This window comes from Crocodylus porosus, unplaced genomic scaffold (assembly GCF_001723895.1).
Source record: "Crocodylus porosus isolate Cpor-Errol unplaced genomic scaffold, CroPor_comp1, whole genome shotgun sequence".
In the NCBI taxonomy this organism is placed as follows: domain Eukaryota; kingdom Metazoa; phylum Chordata; order Crocodylia; family Crocodylidae; genus Crocodylus; species Crocodylus porosus.
The window spans coordinates 52,836,366-52,856,278 of NW_017728931.1; the positions used below are offsets into that span (position 1 = coordinate 52,836,366).

The window sequence follows — 19,913 nt, forward strand, 5'->3', positions numbered from 1 at the left end:
ATTGTTTCTGTTTGGCTGTGTTTTCTTAAGTGGTTCCTTGCTATGATCCTCCTTTCACCCTTCACTTGACACTTGCTTTCATGATGCAGCGTTTTGCCTGACGTCAACCAGCCCTGCCATGTTGCAGACAGGAAGACATTTCCTTTTTGCTCAAAACCTTAGTTTTGGGGATTTCCTGAGGAGAGCAGCCCCCTGCTAGCTAGCACATAGTTTCATAGTTGGTAGGGTCTGAAGGGACCTAAGCAGATCATCAAGTCTGACCCCCTGCCGTGGCAGGAAAGAGTCCTGGGGTCAAATGACCCTGGCAAGGTGTTCATCCAGCCTCCTTTTAAAGACCGGGGTAGGAGCCAGCACCACTTCGCTTGGAAGTTGGTTCCAGATCCTAGCTGCCCTGACTGTGAAGTAGCGCTTCCTGATGTCTAATCTGAATCTACCCTCTGCCAGCTTGTGACTGTTATTTCTAGTCACTCCTGGTAGTGCTCAGGGGAGCAGGGACTCCCCAGTGCCTGCTGGTCCCCCCTGACTAGTTTGTAAACGGCCACTTGGTCCCCCCTCAGCCTTCTCTTGTGGAGGCTGAACAGGTTCAGGTCCCGTAGCCTCTCCTCGTAGGGTCTGCCCTGCTGCCCTCGATCATGCAAGTGGCCCTCCTCTGGACCCTCTCCATGTTGTCCACATCCCTCTTGAAGTGCGGCGCCCAGAACTGGATGCAGTACTCCAGCTGCGGCCTGACCAGTGCCGCATAGAGGGGGAGGATCACCTCCTTGGACCTGCTTGAGATGCATCTGTGGATGCATGACAAGGTACAGTTGGCCTTCCTGAACATATCCCCACGGTGTCGGCCCATGTTCATATTGGCATCAGTAATGACTCCCAAGATCCTTTTCTGCCTCTGTACTGATGAGAAGGGAGTTCCCTAACCTGTAGGTATGGTGCCGGTTGTTCCTCCCCAGGTGCATCACCTTGCACTTGTCAGTGCTGAAACCCATCCTGTTCTCATCCGCCCACCCCTGTAACCTGTGTAAGTCTGATTGCAGCTTATTCCTCCTTTATAGCGTGCCCACTTCTCCCCACATCTTAGTGTCATCTGCGAACTTGAACAGGGTGCTTTTTACTCCCTTGTCCAAGTCGCTGATGAAGATATTGAACAGCGCGGGCCCGAGGACTGAGCCCTGGAGAACCCCACTGCCCACATCCCTCCAGGTCTAACAAGACCCGTACACCACCACTGTCTGGATGTGGCCCTACAGTCAGCTAGTGGCCCAATTGACTGTGTAGGTGTCGACACCACAGTCCCCTAGTTTTTTAATGAGAATGGGGTGAGAGACAGTGTCGAAGGCCTTCCGAAAGTCCAGAAAGACTACGTCCACTGCGTAGGATTTTGTGACCTAGTCATAGAAGACCACCAGGTTGGGTTGACAGGACCTGCCTCAAATGAACCCACGTTGGTTGCCCTTAAGCATAGTCTCCGCTTCTGGCCCCTCATGGACATGCGCCAGGATAATTTTCTCAAAAAGCTTACCCAGGACCGAGGTAAGACTAACTAGCCTATAGTTTCCTGGGTCCTCCTTCCTCCCTTTTTTTGAAAATGGGAACCACATTGGCCCACTTCCAGCCCTCTGGCACCACACCAGAGCACTGTGAGTGCTCGTAAAGCCGTGCCAGGGTCCCGCAATAACCTCAGATGATTCCCTCGGCACTCGGGGGTGGAGATCGTCCAGACCAGCTGATTTAAATACGTCCAGTCCCTCCAGAAGTTCCCTGACTAGGTCCTCACTGACCCTAGGCCTGGGTGTGCCTCCCTTGGGTACTATGTGGGTCCCAGTGGGGGGGGGGGACCCGGTCCTTGCTCAGAAAAATGGAGGCAAAGAAATTGTTAAATAGGTTAGCTTTGCTGTCTGGTGCGATGACCAGATTTCCTAGCGTGTCCTGCAGAGGTCCCATGTTACCTGGCACCTTCTTTTTACCCCTATGTATTTAAAAAAGGACTTCTTCTTGTCCTTGATCTGGGAAGCTAGTCCCAGTTCCATCTCCGCCTTGGCCTTCCTGGCTGCCCCCCTACAGCCCCGAGCAACCGAGGTATAGTCCTCCCTGGTGATGGCCCCTCCCTTTCATTGGGTATATGCCTCCTTTTTAGCTAGGAGATGTTCCCGGATGCCAGGCATGCCTTCCCAGTCTCCACCCTTTGCATGTGGGAAAGTGGTCAAGGAGTGTTTGTACAACAAGATATTTCACAGGCGGCTGCTTCTGCCTGTAGCAGATACAGCCTTGTCCCCCAGCCCCCCATCCCCCAAGCCTCTCTGCGAGGTTGGGCTGGGAGAGCAAGATGCCTTTCAGAGCCCACACCTGGCACTCATGAATATTTCATGCTTCTAGCTTTTCTTCCGCTTGAAGAGCAAACCTTTTCATATTTCATGCCCTGGAAGTCTGTTTGGTTGCCGAGTATTGCTTCGTCAGTGCCCTCCCTCCCCACTTGTTCTCTAGACTGCCCTGCCCCTCTTCCTTTCTCTTCTCAGGGAATGGCTCTTTTTCAAAGGCTGCCTCAGAAAAGGTCATTGTCCCTTTTCATATCCACTCCTCGCTGTGAGCCAGTGTGGCTTCTGCTCTGCCAATGGTAAAGGACAAATGGAGGTGTGGGGAGAGACAAGAGATGAGAGGGGGGTGAGTCAGACAAGGGGAGAGTGCGAGACAGTCACAGGGAGAGAAGAAATGGAGAAAGAAAGAATAAAAACAAGGGGCACAGTGAGGGAAAAGTAAATAGGGAGGCTGACAGGGAAAAACCTGAAGGGAGAGGACAGGGAGCGGCAGGAGAGGAAGACATGGAAGAGTCTGCTTTGTAAGACCTTCCAGAATTCACTGTGCAAGAATCTCCGGTGTGTCCTCTCAGACGCCAGACTAATTGTTGCCCTGACAAATTCTTCACTTTCCTCACGGTCATACTGCACCCTCCCTGCCACCCCAATGAAGAAAGGCAGCCAGATTCCCCAGAGCTAGGACACTATTAAAACCAGATTTGAATGGAAAGAAAGTCACTACTAGTGCTGTATGTGTCCACCTCTGGGTGATAGCTTTCTCATTGCTGCTACTTGTCTCCTCGCTGCCTGTGACTATATGCAACTCCTCCTCACACCCTGCCTTCTGCTGACCAGGAGCCCCACTTGGCTAGCTGTGATGACCCTACCCTTTAAATCTCCAGGGGATCTAGTGAACCACCAACCTCCTGTCCTTGAGCCCTTCAGGGTTTTTTTTCCTCTTTCAGGGCTTCCAGATACCTCTATACCTTCCTTTGGAAGGCCAGAGAGACAGTCATGTCCCCTACCTGCTGGCCAGATAGATCCTGCCAGCACATTGCAATGCCACTGCCCTTTGATTCTGGCCTGCCTGTTTTCTTCTTCAAAGGCCTTGAGGGGATGGTGGTAGAAGGCATTCATCAGTGGATTGGAAAATCAGGTCTTTCCCAATGGGGAAGGCTGGGGCCAAGGAGAGCAGGGAGCTAGAACTGATCCCTGAAATCAACTGAGCAGGACCACTTTTCAAAGGGAGCCAGAGGCCTGGATTTAAATCAGGGCAAGGTATGAGATCAGTCCTGGGTGAACCAGACAAAGATCCCTAGCAGAAGCAGCTAGGTTTTGGCCTTTTGGGGGGTTCATTTTTCTCACTGCTCTATTGATTCAGCCCCCAGTGGCCACTAAGCTTTTGCTCCCCAACAGTTTCAATCATAGCCTACTCCACGTCTAATGGAGTGCAAAGGAGCGAGGAAGTGACCCAAGCCAGCCTGGCCCTTTCCTGGCATCAGGAGCAGTATTGTGTGCAGACCTATCTAGGGTAGCAAATTCATAAGCCTGGTAGAGCTCAGACCAAAACACCAGTATGGGTTAGCACTAACTCTGAGGACAGAATCAATATGCCATGATAGCACATACCTGCTCCATCTTTGCAAGACATTAAAATGTACTAGCCTTCAGTAACAACCAGGCCTGCAGACTTGTGAGGTCAGCGGGCAGCAGGTGCAGTGTGATCATTCTGTAGGGGACATGGCTAAGAGACTGGCTATAATTATATACAGGCAGTGCAATAATGTAAGTAGTGGGTGAAAGAACTGAGGGTGCAATGATAATGAACTTGTATTTATATAGCACCTTTCAGCCAAATTAATTCTTAAAGATTTTGCAACTGTTACAAACTGAACAAACTTTACACATAGGAATCACCTTGTCCTGGGCTGAAAAGTAGCAGCATCTGGGTAAAATACTTTATAGTGCAGAACATTTTAGGGCAGGAAGTGAAATTTGAAATGAGGGAATCAACTCAGGGACATTAGGCAGGTAGAATCATCCCAGTTGCCATTTGGTTGCAACAAGTTAAACCCTCCTGCCTTTGAAATAATTCCATTGGAGCTTGAATGAGGAAAACTGGCTGTGAAAGGAAATTCTATTTTATGGGAGATTTTGATATTTCTGAATTTTGGTTTCAGCCCAATTAAGAGTTAAAAAAAAATAATTCTCTGGGAAAGGAAAGAGAACCTAGTTCCCTGGGACACTGCCTGGCATGCTGCCTGGCATCACAGACATGCCCTGCTGTCCCCATCCCAGAGGGAAGTCCATACAGCTGGCTGTGCTGGAGCCAGAGAACCTAGAAGCCTGGGCTCCCCCCAGCAGCCCATCGTCACAGGCAAGATATCAGGAGCTGAGGCAGGTTTCCTTGGAAAAAGCAGGCAAGTGTTGAAACCCATCTATTTTCCGTCAGAACTCCAACTCAGTCTCACTGCCCTGTGAAACACTTTGATTTTGCCAAATTGGCATATTCTGCCAAATAAATTTTTCTTCTGAGTGTTTCTGCCCAACTCGAGTCAAGACCTCTGTCCTATGTCTCATCTGGATGCAGCATGACCCCCATCACATCATGCCAGCGTATTGGTTTAGTACTGACTGGGCACATCTACACGTGTGCATTTACTGCGCAGTAACCAAAATTACTGCTCACTATGGGTGCATGTATATGCATATACCTCCGTACTGTGCAGTAAAAATGGCAACTTATGCCGACTTGAGCATAAATTTGATACCTGCATCATGCAGGTAAAAAAATTTATGCCCGATTAGTTACTGCACAATGATGCAAATGTAGACACCTTACTGCACAGTAACACTGTGTGTGTGGACTGACTTGGGACTAACTTTAGTCCCAAGTCAGAGCACACCCAGCATTCATGTGTTTTAATGCCTGCACATGCAGACGCCAGCCTATTCCTACTTACTGCCCAGTAAATTTAAGCAGGAGTAAATGCATGTGTAGACATACCCACTCAGTGGAAAGTCACTCGTGTAAGTAGGGCAGGGGGACCGAGGAAGCTACCCTGGGTACTGATTTGGAAGGGAGGGATGCAGGGGAAAAAATGCTATCACTGCAGGCATTCAGTTGCATTGGTGACTCACTGGTGACACTGCTGCCTCTGTGTTGTAGCTGGCTCAGGTGCTTGGCTGCATGGTTATACCTCTGGGAAGAGTCAGCCATGTACTGAGTTACCTCCACAGCCTCCTACAATACCTGGGTTTCCCTTAAGGTCTCTCATAAAAGTACTGACCCAGTCTAGTTTTTGAGAGCTTATAAAATCACTGTTTGAGGCAGTGTTATTGCTGGAAGCGTGTTGCATTGCTGTGTGGTGGTGGGCTTCCAAGAGAGGTAGTACTGTCTCCTAATTTGGAGGTCTTCAAGAGGAGGCTTGATAGACACCTGGCTGGGGTCATCTGACCTCAGTCCTCTTTCCTGCCAAGGGCAGGGGGTCAGATATGATGATCCTTTGTGGTCCCTTCTGACTCTACAGTCTGTGAATCTGAATCTATGAAACTGTTGGGTGGCAATGAGGCGGTTGCCCCAGAGACAGGGGAGGTCAGAGGGCCTGGCAGTGCACAGGGCACACGATGGTGAGGGTGTTAGGCTTTGTATTATTACAAATCAGGAAGTTGGCTGGAATAATGGTGTTGTCCATCCATTATGTCCAGGCAAGAGGTTGGAGCTGTGACCTTGCATTAGTGAATTATGAATGCATAGGCTAGATGCTGAATAACTGATGAATAATGACACACCTGGACAGCCAGGAGGCTGAAGCTTTGTACCCACTGCAGATTGTTGTTCCTTAACTCTTGAAGAGGTGTATTCAGTTGCTGCCCCTTACCCTCTCTGTCTCATGCATAACCCACTGCTGCCTCACACATAAATTCTCTCACATTGCCAGGACTGTGTATGCACACATGCAGTGCCAGGAATCTGGTATTAAATTTATCAAATATCACATTGTCCAGATCTTCCTCTCCCTCCAGCAGTGGAACCAAAAGGAAAAGGAAATTCACCAAAACATCTTCCTCAGGGCAACATAGGCTCCACAGATAGTGAGGCTGGAGTATACACTCCCCCACCTCCTCTGCGAATTCAGCATTTCTTAGCACATGCACACACTTCCTGCCCTTCTCCATACATGTGCAATATGCGTCACCGCCTGCATACACCTACTCTCTGTTGTCATATAAATACACTCTTCCCTCCTTCTCCATCCCTACCATCTTAACCTTATGCACAATAAGCAAACATCCCCACGTGCAACAGGAGACACCGATCTGCCCCCACAATCATAGGCACTAAGCCTGTATGCAATTGCACACCTCACAACCGAGTCCACTTTTCTCCTGCAGTGTGAACAGGACCTTGCAGGAATTTGAGACAGTGTAAAGTGCAACTTAACACGGTTAATTACTTGACAGTGGGCATAAAAAGGGGATTAACTGTGGCCTCAAGGGGCTGTCACTGAATCCTAATCTTATCTTTCCCTCCTCCTTCCCCTTCCAGCTGCCATCTGAAGTAATGAACTGGTTATAAATATCTAATTATCTAATTATATGCTGGCCTACATGGAGTGTCTTCCATGATGGAATTCCCTGGACCCTTGGAGAAGGGAGCCTCGGTGGAGGAGAGGGAGAAGGAAGTGGGGAGGGGGAAATGGAACCTGGCTGATGCTCAGAAGGATTTCTAAAATATTAGCATCCTTGGAGAACAGAGGAAACATAGGTAATATAGCAGAGGATGAAGTTGGTCCCTTGTCCCTGTCAATTTGTCCCTTGGCTCTGTGAGCCAGTAAGAGAAAAAGAAATCCATAGAAATTCTTTGTGCAATAAGAAAAAAAAAAAGATAAATGATGTTTTGAACTTTTGGCTCTGGTCAAAGGTGCTGTAGTGGTAGCCCTGGAGGACAAACCCTCTGTTCACATAGAGGACAGGCGCTGCAGGGGAAGCAGCAGTGAAAGTCTCCCTCATGCTATGCCCTGCCACCAGTGTGCTTCAGCCCTGTCATGGAGGAATCGCTAGAGAAAAAGGAGTTTGGTCTCCATACGGTCCCCTGATGAGACTGTCACTGAGAGGGCCAAATCATGCCAGTTATGACATGGAATTTTTCTCTGTGTGTGATGTGGAGGCTTATCCCACTAGGCAAATTGGGTTCGGACCATTGATTCAATTCTCACAGGTCACTGTACAGCTGTCAAGCAGTTATGACTTTCAGTCCCTGCCGATCAAGGATGGTGGCATTAAGATGTGTGTGTTTTAAGGCAGTGTTTTCACTCCATCACTCTTCTGGAGAAAAGGTAGAAGATGGAATATCAAATAAAATTGTGCTGGTGCCAAAAGCCACTTTGCCTTTTCTGTTTTGGAGCTGTAATGTGAGGCTTGGAATAGAAAGGACGCTGAACTACAATGACTTTTACTGGCCTATCAGCTGGGGCTGGGACCAAAGGGTAGTTCAGCAGTTCCAGCCTGATTTGGGCTATAATGAATTTCCAACCTGCTTCCCTTTTATTTTCATCTCTCTCTTTCCCCTCTCCCTTATCTCCATCTTTTCTCCTTTCTTTTTCCTCTCTCTTCCCCTCTCTCTTGCTCTCTGTTTTCCTTTTTTCTCTTTTCTCCTTCCCTCCCTCCAGGCATGCGGATCCTAGTGAACTTGCTCCTGGACACCCTGCCAATGCTGGGGAATGTTCTGCTTCTCTGCTTCTTTGTCTTCTTCATCTTTGGCATCATTGGAGTGCAATTGTGGGCTGGTCTGCTCCGGAACCGCTGTTTCATGGAGGAAAACTTCACAATGTGAGTGAATGAGAAATGCTGTCTCCTTGTTCTGTCTGTGGGAGATGTCTTTTCCCTTCCCTGCCCCTTATTTCCTTCTGTCCTCTAGCACAAGAATTCCAGGGCATTAAAATGTCTAGACTATACCCTATTTTCCACCCTTCCCTGCCCCAGGCACAACAGCTTCCATTTCTTTCCCAATAAACATGCACATACACAGTCTAAAAGCTAGATATGCCTGCAGAATGGACCTGGCAACATAGTGGTCTATTAAAGTATTATTCTTGAACCCGTGCTCTGCCGCTCCCTCAGCTGGGGTAGGCCAAGCAATCTTCATTACTGAAATCCCTCAACTGTTTTTTCTACCTTGATTTTCATTGAACCAGCTTCAAGAGTCCTGGTCAAGTCATCTGCACAGTCAAGGGTCTGATCTTTTATCGCCTTGCATCTTGCATAATTATCTACACTGGTGCCCAAATGGGCTGAATTTTGCCCAGTTTGAAATGGAAAAGAGAACAAAAGTAGTTGTATGTCATTCTGGCAGCTCTGAGAATTCTGGGCCAATTGAGGACTGGCCCAGTCCTAGGCTCAAGTCCTGCCTGGCTGTCCTCAGCTTCAAGAAGTCTTTTCGCTTGCCAGGAGTAGCTGGAGTACAGATACCCCAGCCTTGCCTCCCTCCCCCTGGCCAAGGTCTTGCTGTAAAAAACACAGACGGTTCTGGCAGAAGCTCTGTACTGTTAAGGGATTCCCTTTGGTTAATGACTGAAAGGCAAGGATGAAGAGCTGTACTAGCACACATCTGCTGGCTCTGTGTTTGGAGACACAGTCATTTTGTGTTTGAAAACTTGGATTCAGATTACAGGGCACTGGAAAGCTGTGAGAAAGCCCTGGGGTGCTACAGATCAAGGCTGAGTTGCATTGGCAGAACTGTCTGGGCAAGACACCAGAACACAAATGTTGAAGACAAAGGACGGGCACTGTAATGGTACAAGAAACTGAATGAGATGATGTCTGGGGAAAGGCCGACAGAATCTCAGCTCTAGGCATGCATGGGCTTTGCAGCCACAGAGGAGATCTCTGCTCCAGAGCACATGGCTTCAAGCAGGGGTGCTCAACCCCCAGCCTTTGGAACTGTCATCTGACTTGTGGGGCCCCCCAAGGGTCCAGAAATTTGGTGGGGGGAAGGAAGGGGGTAAATGGAGAGTATATAGAGCTCTGTTCACTTCCTTCACTGAGAAACTGAACTGGGAAAGCAGCTGACACTACTCACCCTGCATGGGGGAGCAGAGCACCAGTTGCAGACTGTAGTGATTCTACTAGCCTCCTTGTTGTTGACTTTGCAGCTTTGCCAAGTCTTCGACTGATCTCAGGCTTTAAAGTATCTTAATCACCTTAAACTAATCTAAGGCCTTACATCAGTTTAAACTGCTTAAAGAGCTAAAGCTCTAGATGAATTTAAACTGATTAATGTTAAGGCCTTAGATCACTTTAAACTGAAAACAAAATTGTTAAAACATGATTTAGGGGAGAAAGTGAGACTGGAAGGCTGATGAGAGGATGGCAGCTGCTTGAGGCTGTTTAAAACTGTGCTTTTATGAGGGAAAATGCATGGTTAGGACCTGTTTTTTCTTTCAGGTACCTGAGAAGGGAAATGGGACTATAACCTGCTAGATTATCATGTGTTAGCTAATTTTTGGCTGACCATTCCCACCCTGGTCTAAAACACTTGGTTTTAATATCAATTTAGCTGTGTATTTATTAGATGTATTTGCTGCTCTTGCCCACAAAGGCTCAGGGAAGCTTACAAGAGGAAAAATAACTGTATAAAAGCAGGCAGGGTATAACATGAGAATGTAACACACAAACTCCTTAAATGATATCTCAACTTAGTTTAGCTTGCTAAATGCCTGCCCAAATGAGATCTTACAGTGCTTCTGGAATATGTCCAGGCCCAGGTTCTGGAAGGCCTTGGAGCGACCTCCCATGTGCTTTTGCCAGGCAAACATGATGCACTCATGGGACTTGCAGGAGTTTGCTCTTAGTTGACCTTAAGGAGCAGGACAGGACAAAAGGAAGAAAGTGGTCCCTTAGGTAAGTAGGGTGCAAACTGTTTAATGTCCATTATATCAAAGAATGATTATATTTTTCACATTGAAACAATGGTACAGTTATTGTCTTTGGACTTATTGTAGTAGACCCTTTAATTTCCACACAAAAATGTTTGCATCCAATACATATATGCACATATATGCATTTATATATTAGTGCCTTTCGGCTGCAGACCAAGAGGCTTTTCATTTTTCTCTTTTTTTTCTCAACACCTTACACCACTCCATGGTATTTAATAAAAAATACCACCTATATTACCGCAATACCTATTGCAGCACACCAAAAACAGAAGAAGACCATGTTAAGTTTGAATGGAAAATCACAGATTTCTTGTTCATATCTTATTGTAAGTTTGTCAAGTGCAGATGTATTTTGAAGGTTGTGGAAAAAATGGTATTCTTTAATAAATAATTTGTGAATTTGGAATTAACTCCCTCCTTTTGGTACAGATTTAACTTTTGCATTTCTTGAGTTTTGAGAGCTCAACTGCAATTTTATGTTTGTATTAACTGCGGGGTTGGGCAGTGTAAAGAAGTTTACGGCCAAACATTGCAAGACATATCTATTTCTAGTTCCATATGTGGGTACATCACAACGTGGCTCAATGCCATTTTCTTTATATGATATTCAACATGGGCTTTGATACCAACTAAGTAGATGATCTGAATGCACATATTTTCCTTTGGCAGATGTAAAGCTTATTTACTGTCCCTCAGGAATGGTGGATGGTAGAATTCTGCTTAAGACCATGAAGTCTAACCCCAAACAGGGCTCTACAAAATTGGGGACCAACTCACAAAACTATTATTTTTCCAGCCAGCCTCCTTCAAAATACATCTGTATGTCATTTATTCAACACATTTCTTGCACCAAAGTGGCAGCTTCTAGTTCCTCAAATGTCACTATAGTGAACATTTGTCACAGTAACTTCATCAGTTTGTTTTTAATCCTCTTAGACAAGGCGACATTGTCTTACCCCCGTATTACCAACCCGAGGAGGATGATGAGATGCCCTTCATCTGCTCACTGTCAGGAGACAATGGCATCATGGGGTGTCATGAGATCCCACCACTGAAGGAGAGGGGCCACGAGTGCTGTTTGGACAAAGATGACTACTATTACTACAACTCTGTCCGGCAAGAGTTCAATGTCAGTGGCATGTGCGTCAACTGGAACCAGTACTACAATGTTTGCCGCACAGGCAATACCAACCCACACAAAGGCGCCATCAATTTTGACAATATTGGCTATGCCTGGATTGTTATATTTCAGGTGAGATAAGATTAGCTTCCCAGCTGGGATCCAGGTCTTTGTCCAAATCCTTTTTCACCCATATGGTGCTCTCTCACCATCACACTGAAATGAGTTAGGTGCTGTTATAACTACAGTGACCTGGCTGGAAAAGGAGCCTGTATGTGTAATCCATGTTAAGGCTGTAGAAACACATTCCAGATGGGATCTGGAATCCAGATCTGTTTTTTCTCCACCTCATTCCTGAGGCTGTACCCAGAATCCAATTCAGGAGGCACAGAAATCCATTCTGAGTTCTTCTACCTTCACTTTGTTTCAGGGAAATGAAGTAGTTGAATGAATATCTATATGGGTAACTAGTACAATCTCACAGGATTTGGTAGCATGCCGTCTTCACCTAAAAGAATCATGCTTATATCCTGGATTGGAAGTTTTTTCAGCTTTTCTGTATTTTGTTTATGTCCTTCTGCTCATCAGCATCAGCTGTGCCATGTAGAGGGATGTGGTACTCCTGGATTCATTCTTGTCTCTTGCTTTCTCCTTTCTTTGCAGGTGATCACACTGGAAGGGTGGGTGGAGATCATGTATTATGTGATGGATGCTCATTCATTCTACAACTTTATCTACTTTATCTTGCTGATAATTGTAAGTGCAAAGTGACTTCTCATACTGGTGGATTCCTAACCTAGGCTCAGAGTGTCCCAGCTTTCTGCGTCAAGGCTTCTGAGCGAGACCATGTATTTTATATAAACAAAGGACGCTGGGTAGGAAAGGGCTGTACTGTCCTTTATTCCAGGTTCCTCAGGGATTCAATTTCTGAAGGTTGTATCCAGGATCCTTGTCAGTCGTACGCAAATACAGACCAGGTTCATCTCCTCCTAGGGTGCGTCTACACATGCCCCTACAGTGCTGTTGTTACCTCACTGTCTTTTAGTACTTCCAAAAGGAAGTACTAAATGACGGTGCAGTAACAGCCCATATTGCCCTGTGCCAGTGGCACATGGTTATTTTTAGCCACTATATCGTCATAGCAATGTACTACAACGAGGGCGTACGTTGCTATGGTGACATAGCTGCAGCATCATGGTTTGTGCCTACTGATGCTAAGTCACTGTAGCGCATTGCTGTGGCGATGTAGCATCACATGTAGATGCGCCCCTAGAGGAGTACACCCAATATATATTCTTTGGGACCTGGAAGTCCAGTTTAGGATTTTATTCTCTTCCCAAAGATCTCTACGTAGAGTCTGTTCCAAGGGCCCCAAAATCCATTTTGTTTTCTTCTCCTTAGCAGTGCATCTAGGTTCTATTCCAAGCACAGATAAATGCATTTCCTCTTCTCCCTCCTCTTTATACATATGCCAGTCTTGAGTAGCCCATTTTCATGATTTGCCTTGCAGTAGTGCCCAGAGACCTGAATTATGAGCAGGGGCCAAACATTTTGAATGACATACACACCTGAAATGGAAAACAGTCTCTGCCCCAAAGATCTAACAACATCACCTGCGCCAATGCAGACAGGTGGGTGTAGTACTCAGTGGATGAGGCAAAGGAGGAAGAAAAGTGGGATAGTAATAGGAAGAAAAGGTTTTATGTTACTTAAGCGCACAGTTTACAGGCTGAATTGCCTATTGTGAATGTTTATTTTTGTTTTGAATAAAATAAGTGAGGAGAGGTATGACTGAATCACTAAGAGGCTGGAGCTGGTTTCTTTTCAGCTACAGAAACTCTGTCTAGATATCAATACCATACTCAGCACTACACATCTGGATTCCAAGTTTCTTCTTGTTATCAAGACGACAGAGGTGGTTAGTCTTGTTATTCTGAAGTCAGGCAAAAGGTATGGCAGTTCAGAGACACATGAGCATTTGTAGACCACAACCTACTTTGTCACATGCTACAACATGCCCTGCTTTCTGCCTTGTTTCTAAGTTACTGCCCACATGGAGGATGATGATGAGGAGACAAAAAGAGAATATGTGAGGACTAATGAAAAGGAAAGAGAAGGGAATATTTTTAAAAGCAGTGAGACAGTCATGATTGAAGAGCTTCATTGTGGCTGACACCTGAATGGGTTCTTTTGCCTTAGCTCGATTTTAGTTGACAGAAACAAAAAGCTGAGATGTGATCTATCAGTCTCATCAAACTTACAAGCTTTTTTTTAAATTATAGAGGCAAGATTCCTTTACATGGTGAAGCAGCCTCCCACACTTCTCATGGAAAGCACTCTGCTTCAGCCTCAGTCCCTATTGGTGGAAGTCCACTATTATTGCAATTAGAGTTGTTTTATCTGAAACTGGTACAAGACCTAGCCCACAGATGTTCAGCCCCAAAAGCAAACCAATTAGCCAGTGCTTTTGATGCACTTAGTAGATGCTTTCATTACTTCCAATTTATTCATTCACCTCTCTCCCCTCACCTCCTGGAGTAGACATATTTGACTGGACCGACCTGCATTTTCACTTAAGCAATATCATTGGGGTATCCCAGCTTGTACAATATAAGTAGGGACAGAATTTAATGTCACGCTGTTATACACAGAAGTTGGCAGGGATTGCACGGTACCTTCATGAAGGCAGCATTTAGCCTTTTAAATATGCATGTGTAAGAAGGGGCAAGCTTCTTCCCCTTAAATTCGAGTAGTCCCAAATTGCATATTGGATACTAAAGGTGAACATTCAGTCAGGTGGAGCATCTTCTTAATTCAAGATCAACTCACATCAACTGACAAGATCAACTTCTGATTTCAGTGTTATCTCTGAATTTTCACAGTCATCTGAAAACCCTCAATTAAACACTCATCTTGAGATTTTACAGCTGAGTGTCGGTGACATTTCTAGACACACCCTGTTCATTTGCAGATGATGCTTAATGTTATTTCTGTCAGCCATTGCAAGAGATGAACCATGAGTTAGACTGTAAACTGCTCCAAGCACAGACCATAGGTCGAATTATTTCTAGGTTAACTCCTTTGCCTTCTGTGAAATTACACCACAGATGCACTCAATCCCATAGCTTATTTAATGCCAAATACTTATTTACAGGAAGCAGTCCCAACACACCACTCTTTTGGGGTCTGCTTTATTGAGACCTCACCAAATACAGTTCTGACCTTTTCAAGTTCAAACCATTCCTTTCTGAGGCTTCAGACCATGACCATCTTTTGGTTCCTTCCAATCAGTGTTGTTCTACTAGTCCCGCAGCAGCCTTTGGGTCTTTCCCTGAAGTTCTCTTCCAAGCTTGGATCCTTGGGTTCAACCTCTTAATTAAAGTCTCTATAACTTCCTTTCCTGGAGCTGTGTTTTAATCCAGACTGGCTTCCCCAGCCATACTGTAGACTGAAAGTTCTCAAGTCTCCTACTTAAGATCTCTCCTTGTTAATCGTTAGCAGACAGAGGACCCATTCCCATCTTAGTTTGGTAATTCTTCTTGGAACTACCTGTTCTTAAAGGGGCACAGCAATGTCTGGCTTCAGCCCCACAATGTCCATAAAAGGGATAGACCAGTGCACCATTCACGCTCAGTAAAGAATGAGTATCGGCTTCCAAGCCCAAAGCCTGAAGGACAATGTGAAGGTGGATCTGCCAGTTCTCTTAAGAATTCAACAAGCATATTGTTTGCATTTAATGACTTTCACTGAATGGTTCCTGAACAGGTGATCTGGTAGCCATATCTAGTCCTTCTTCTTCTTCCTTTTTCTCACAGTCTTGGATGAGATCATGAAGAATGGGTTGACTTGAGGGACAGGATTAAGGAGCAGAAAATATCAGTTATACTCATGAGTCTCATTTTACTTCTTTGTCTGTAAGTTCCTCCCTCTGCAAAATGGAGACAATGCCTCCCTCCTGACCCAGGAATATTGTACGTTTTTATCAGTTTAAGTCTGTGGGATGCTTTGACACCACAGGAATGGGTGTCATTGAAATGCCACTAAAAAAATATTCCCAGCTCCCAAACTTCCACTTTGGTACATTCAGTGTGAAAGGGGGGAGACAATGAGGATGGAAAAATGTAAGGGTGTGTGTGTGTTTGTGTGTCAGAGAGGAACACATCTGCAGGAGGCTTGGAGTCATTACTGAAAACATGACGAAGACATGGACTACGCAGAATTTTTGGGGGGTAAGAAGCAAAGGGCTCTAAACGACATAACCGTTTTCTTTTTTCTTTCTTTCTTTTTCTTTCCCCCGTGAAAGGCCAAATAAAGAACCTGAAGGGCAGATGGGCTGGCATGAGGGAGAGAAGGACTATATAAATTAAGATGAACAGATTTAGAACAGCTTTGAAGGGCACTAGGGGAAAACAAAAAGCTCTTTATTTTGAAGCTGCATATTGTCCTAACACTGAATCTGGCAGGGAGCAGCTTTATTTTTCAAAGGCTTATTTAAATACTAGCACATACATCCCCCCCTTTGAAATATTAAAAGCCACTGAACTGAATCTCATGATGAAGCCACTAGGCACCTGTGTGTATATGTGTGAGAGAGAGAGTAGGTGGGAGGGGTGAAGAGGCACGTGGGATGGACATGAGGGATACCAGCTATTTTAGTAGGCAAAGTTGCACTTGGACCTTCCTGAAAATCTGTCTCCATGTCTTCCTTTTCTGGTACAGGGAGGTGGTGGAGTTGACACAGGAGCTTTCTCCTTTGCCTGCTCTTTGCACCTCTCTCTCATAAAGGGTTGCATTTTTACAGCTTAGCAAGATGAGCTGAGATACAGGATGAGGAAGCAGCCACAGGATGAGAGCTCCCATCTCAAGAAGGAAAGGCTAAAGCTGATTTAGTTTTTTTGTTAGTGGTCCTAAATCCAATTATGGAAACTGCACTGCTCCTACTTTCTAAATAGTAATCCAGTCCAAGTTTTTCCCTTGCTCTAAGAAAGTTGCCCCCACGCACGGCCCAGAGGGCAAAGGCACCCAGTTCCATTTCTTCTTTGTTTCTTTGGGACTCCTCGTCTCCACAGTCCTTTTTAGGGTCCATCAGAACCTACTTCTGTTGTCTCCACAGGTAGCACCTAAACTCCACTCCAGAAAAGCATGGAAATCCTGTCACCATTCAAAAAGAAAGCTGTCCTTTTTATCACTCTTATTCTGCAGTTTACAGCTCCATTGAGAGCAATTGCCATCCATGTTGTAACAACTTTCCAAAAAAAGTTATAAATGGACTTAAAAATCCCTCATGTGGACCAGGCTTACATTCCTATTGAATCCCTGCCCCAACCCTGTTGATCTTCTAATGCAGATTCCACACATTTAATAATACTTAGCAGCACTATAGTGATTTTTCTCCAAAGATCTTTGAGGATTAAGCATTGTTGTCTCCATTTTATGGATGGGCAAACCAAGGCACCGAGAGCTTAGAGGAGACAAGTCATGGAATGAAGTAGAGCAGGTGCCCTTTTTGCTTTCGAGAGCAGCGGTTTTCAGTCTGTGGTCTGTGGACCCCTGGGGGTCTGCAGACTATGTCTAAGGGGTTTGCAAAAGATGACTATGAGCAATTAAAAGTATGTGAATACCCACACTTACAATTCAAAGGGGTCCATACCTCCATTCAAAATTTCCAAAAGGGTCTGCATCTCCATTTGAAATTTTTTAGGGATCCACAAATGAAAAAAAGTTGAAAACCACTGTTCTAGAGGATGGGTAATGAAAGTCTGAAAGAATATTTAAAAAGGGGAAGGGAGGAAGTTCGTCTCAGTTTAGTGCCTTGATACTGGCCCAGGTGGTAAAAATCACATCAAGTGAGTTGTTCTGAGGCATCTAGGTATGGTTTTCCATGAGAACTGCAGCCCCACCTATTTGGACAGAATCTCAGTTCTCTTTTTCCTTTCTTCTGTCTTCCTCCTGTTTTATTTTCCTTTTCCACTTTCCTTTTCATCTCTTTTTTCCCTACTTCCTACCATTGTTGTTCCTACTCCTCCTTCTCTGGTCCTAGGTTGGCTCCTTTTTCATGATCAACCTATGCCTCGTGGTCATAGCCACACAGTTCTCTGAGACCAAGCAGCGGGAACACCAGCTCATGCAGGAGCAGCGAGCACGGTATCTGTCCTCCAGCACTGTGGCCAGCTACATGGAGCCAGGTGACTGCTATGAGGAAATCTTCCAGTACATCTGCCACATTGTGCGCAAAGCCAAACGCCGCACACTCAGCCTCTACAACAACCTGCAGAACCGACGCCAGGGCCGGATGGAGCCAGGCAACATGAAGCCAGACATGAATGGGAAAGGACAGAGATGCTACAGTAAGAATTCTGTGGGGAAAGCTGGAAATATGACAGCAGCTAGGAGCTTTGTCATGTACCAACCTGCCAAAGGGCATGTGTTCCTAAAACACAAAGTTCAGAGTTAATATTGTCACCAGGATCCCAAGGAGAAACAGCAGTAGGTGTCACCAAGAGGAATTTCATTCGTTGGACAAGCTATAAGGGAAGCCCAGGTCTAAAGTTTCAAGGGCTGTTGCTTAACAGGACTTAAAGGTATCAACAGAGGCATGTGGAGGGCTCTGGTACATCTGAGTATTTGGTACTCTAGGGCGAAGGGGCATTAGCAGAAAGTGTGGGGAGAGGGTTGAAGTGTATAAGGAGATCTTGTAGGACCTCAGGATAAAGCTCAAAGTGGGTACAGTGGATCAGAGTTGAGAAGGTTTGGCAATTTACTGAGGGTGGTTTCAGTAGGAAAGAGGTGCTGAAGAACACAGTTTTGAGATGTATTAGCATAACTTTGAGGGGTGGGGAACTTGCTTAATTTTTAAAAGGTGAGAAAGCAAGTTTTTTTCATGTGTGCGATCAGACATGAGGTACAATTCTATAATTTCAGTTGAGGTTCTGGCCTCGAAAGTGACAGTACAAATGGCTCAGTGGGGTTGTGTGTGCTAATTGCTTCTCATTGGCTTCCAGAATACATGTGGCCAATTTATAAGTGAAAGAATAGATTTTCTAACTGTCAGCCTTGCAAACTCAGCCTTTTGCTTTTGCACATCTTACTCACTAACAAAGATCGAGCAACTGGCACTTTGATGCCAAAGCTAGGTTAGACGCCAGCTCACTCTCCCTTTGGTGTGCTGGCACTTCAGGGCTAACAGGAGGAAAAAGATATAAAAACCAGGTTTTGTCATGAAAGCCAACAAATCTGATTTGATAGAGGGTGGTAGGTAAGACTATGTTATTTTCAGTCTCTTTTCTGGCTCTTTAAGATACTTTCAAAACTCAGGTATCTAAATGAGAGAGCACAGTTCAGCATTTGGGTTCTCAATGAGCACTCAAAGATTTTAAGGCCAGAAGGGACTGCTGTGATCATTTTGTCTGACCTTCTGAGTAGCACAGGCTGCCAAATTTCACCCTGTGATGCCTGCACTGGAAGAAATAATTCTTCCTTACTATGTAAGTGAAGACCATTGAGCCTAATCACTTTTAGCTGAAGTACAGCATATATTTTACAAAGGCATCCAATCTCAATATAAAGACCTCAAATGATGATGAATTTACCACTTCCCTTGATGGACTGTTCCATTCTCCCTCAATGTTAAAAATCATAGCTATCTTAGGCACCTATTTAAAGTCCCAGATGTAAAGCTGGTACCTTGATTTGAAGCCTCATTTGGACATTTGACCCTGCTTCTTTACATTTAATCCTTTCTTTTCCTAGGACATTGTCAGAAACACAACTCTCTTGACTACACTCCTCAGGCCCTTGTCCAGCCCATTGCCGTGACACTGACTTCTGACCCCAGCAACTGCCCGAGATGCCACAGAGTACAGCGTGAAGCAGCCCGGAGGCTCTCCATCCTTGACAGTGCTGACTCAGACCAGGAGGATGGAGAGGCCGGTGAAGAGGAAGGAGAAGGAAGCAGGGAAAGCAATGCTGTTGCTGAGCTGGAGAAAGAGGAAGAGGAGGGGGAAGAGGGCAAACAGATGAGGCTGTGTAGTGACATGTGGCAGGAAGTGAGAGTCAAACTGAGAGGGATTGTGGAGAGCAAGTATTTCAACCGTGGGATCATGATAGCGATCCTGGTGAACACCATCAGCATGGGCATTGAGCACCATGAACAGGTAACAGCCCTGGGGAGAACTGGAAATCTGAATTCAGTGTGCCAGCTGGGGGTGGGAATGGACAATAAGAATGGGTAGACGGTAGCACCATGTGTCAGGTAGGTCACACACAGTGGAATTACATGGTCTGGATTCATGTATGAGAGGGTCCCCTTGGGCAGCATCCACAATTGAACAATCTTGTTATGTCCTGACAAGAGCCTCTTTGAGGCAGGGGCATTTGCTTCCTCTTGTCACGAAGGTCCAGATTCTGTTCCACCTATTAGATGCTGAAGTGGACTTTGGCACTTATGTGCAATTCTACCCCACCTTTTTCAAGTCTCTGAAAAACAGTTAATGCAAAAAGTAGGTGGATCCTTTTCCTCCTCAGTGCTTTTTTGTTTTTCAGTCTTAAGGGTCAGATTGCTGT

At 45.5% G+C, this 19,913-nt stretch overlaps 1 protein-coding gene across 1 annotated transcript in view; it reads left to right on the top strand.

The window, feature by feature from the left end:
- LOC109315945 (voltage-dependent T-type calcium channel subunit alpha-1I-like) overlaps positions 1–19,913 on the top strand; it is a 77,337-nt gene that overhangs the window by 25,717 nt on the left and 31,707 nt on the right. Inside the window, exons 3-7 of the mRNA XM_019543908.1 lie at positions 7,964–8,123; positions 11,168–11,483; positions 12,015–12,107; positions 17,392–17,698; positions 19,101–19,504. Of these exons, the coding sequence (XP_019399453.1) occupies positions 7,964–8,123; positions 11,168–11,483; positions 12,015–12,107; positions 17,392–17,698; positions 19,101–19,504 (1,280 nt within the window). The remainder of the gene's footprint in view (positions 1–7,963; positions 8,124–11,167; positions 11,484–12,014; positions 12,108–17,391; positions 17,699–19,100; positions 19,505–19,913) is intronic.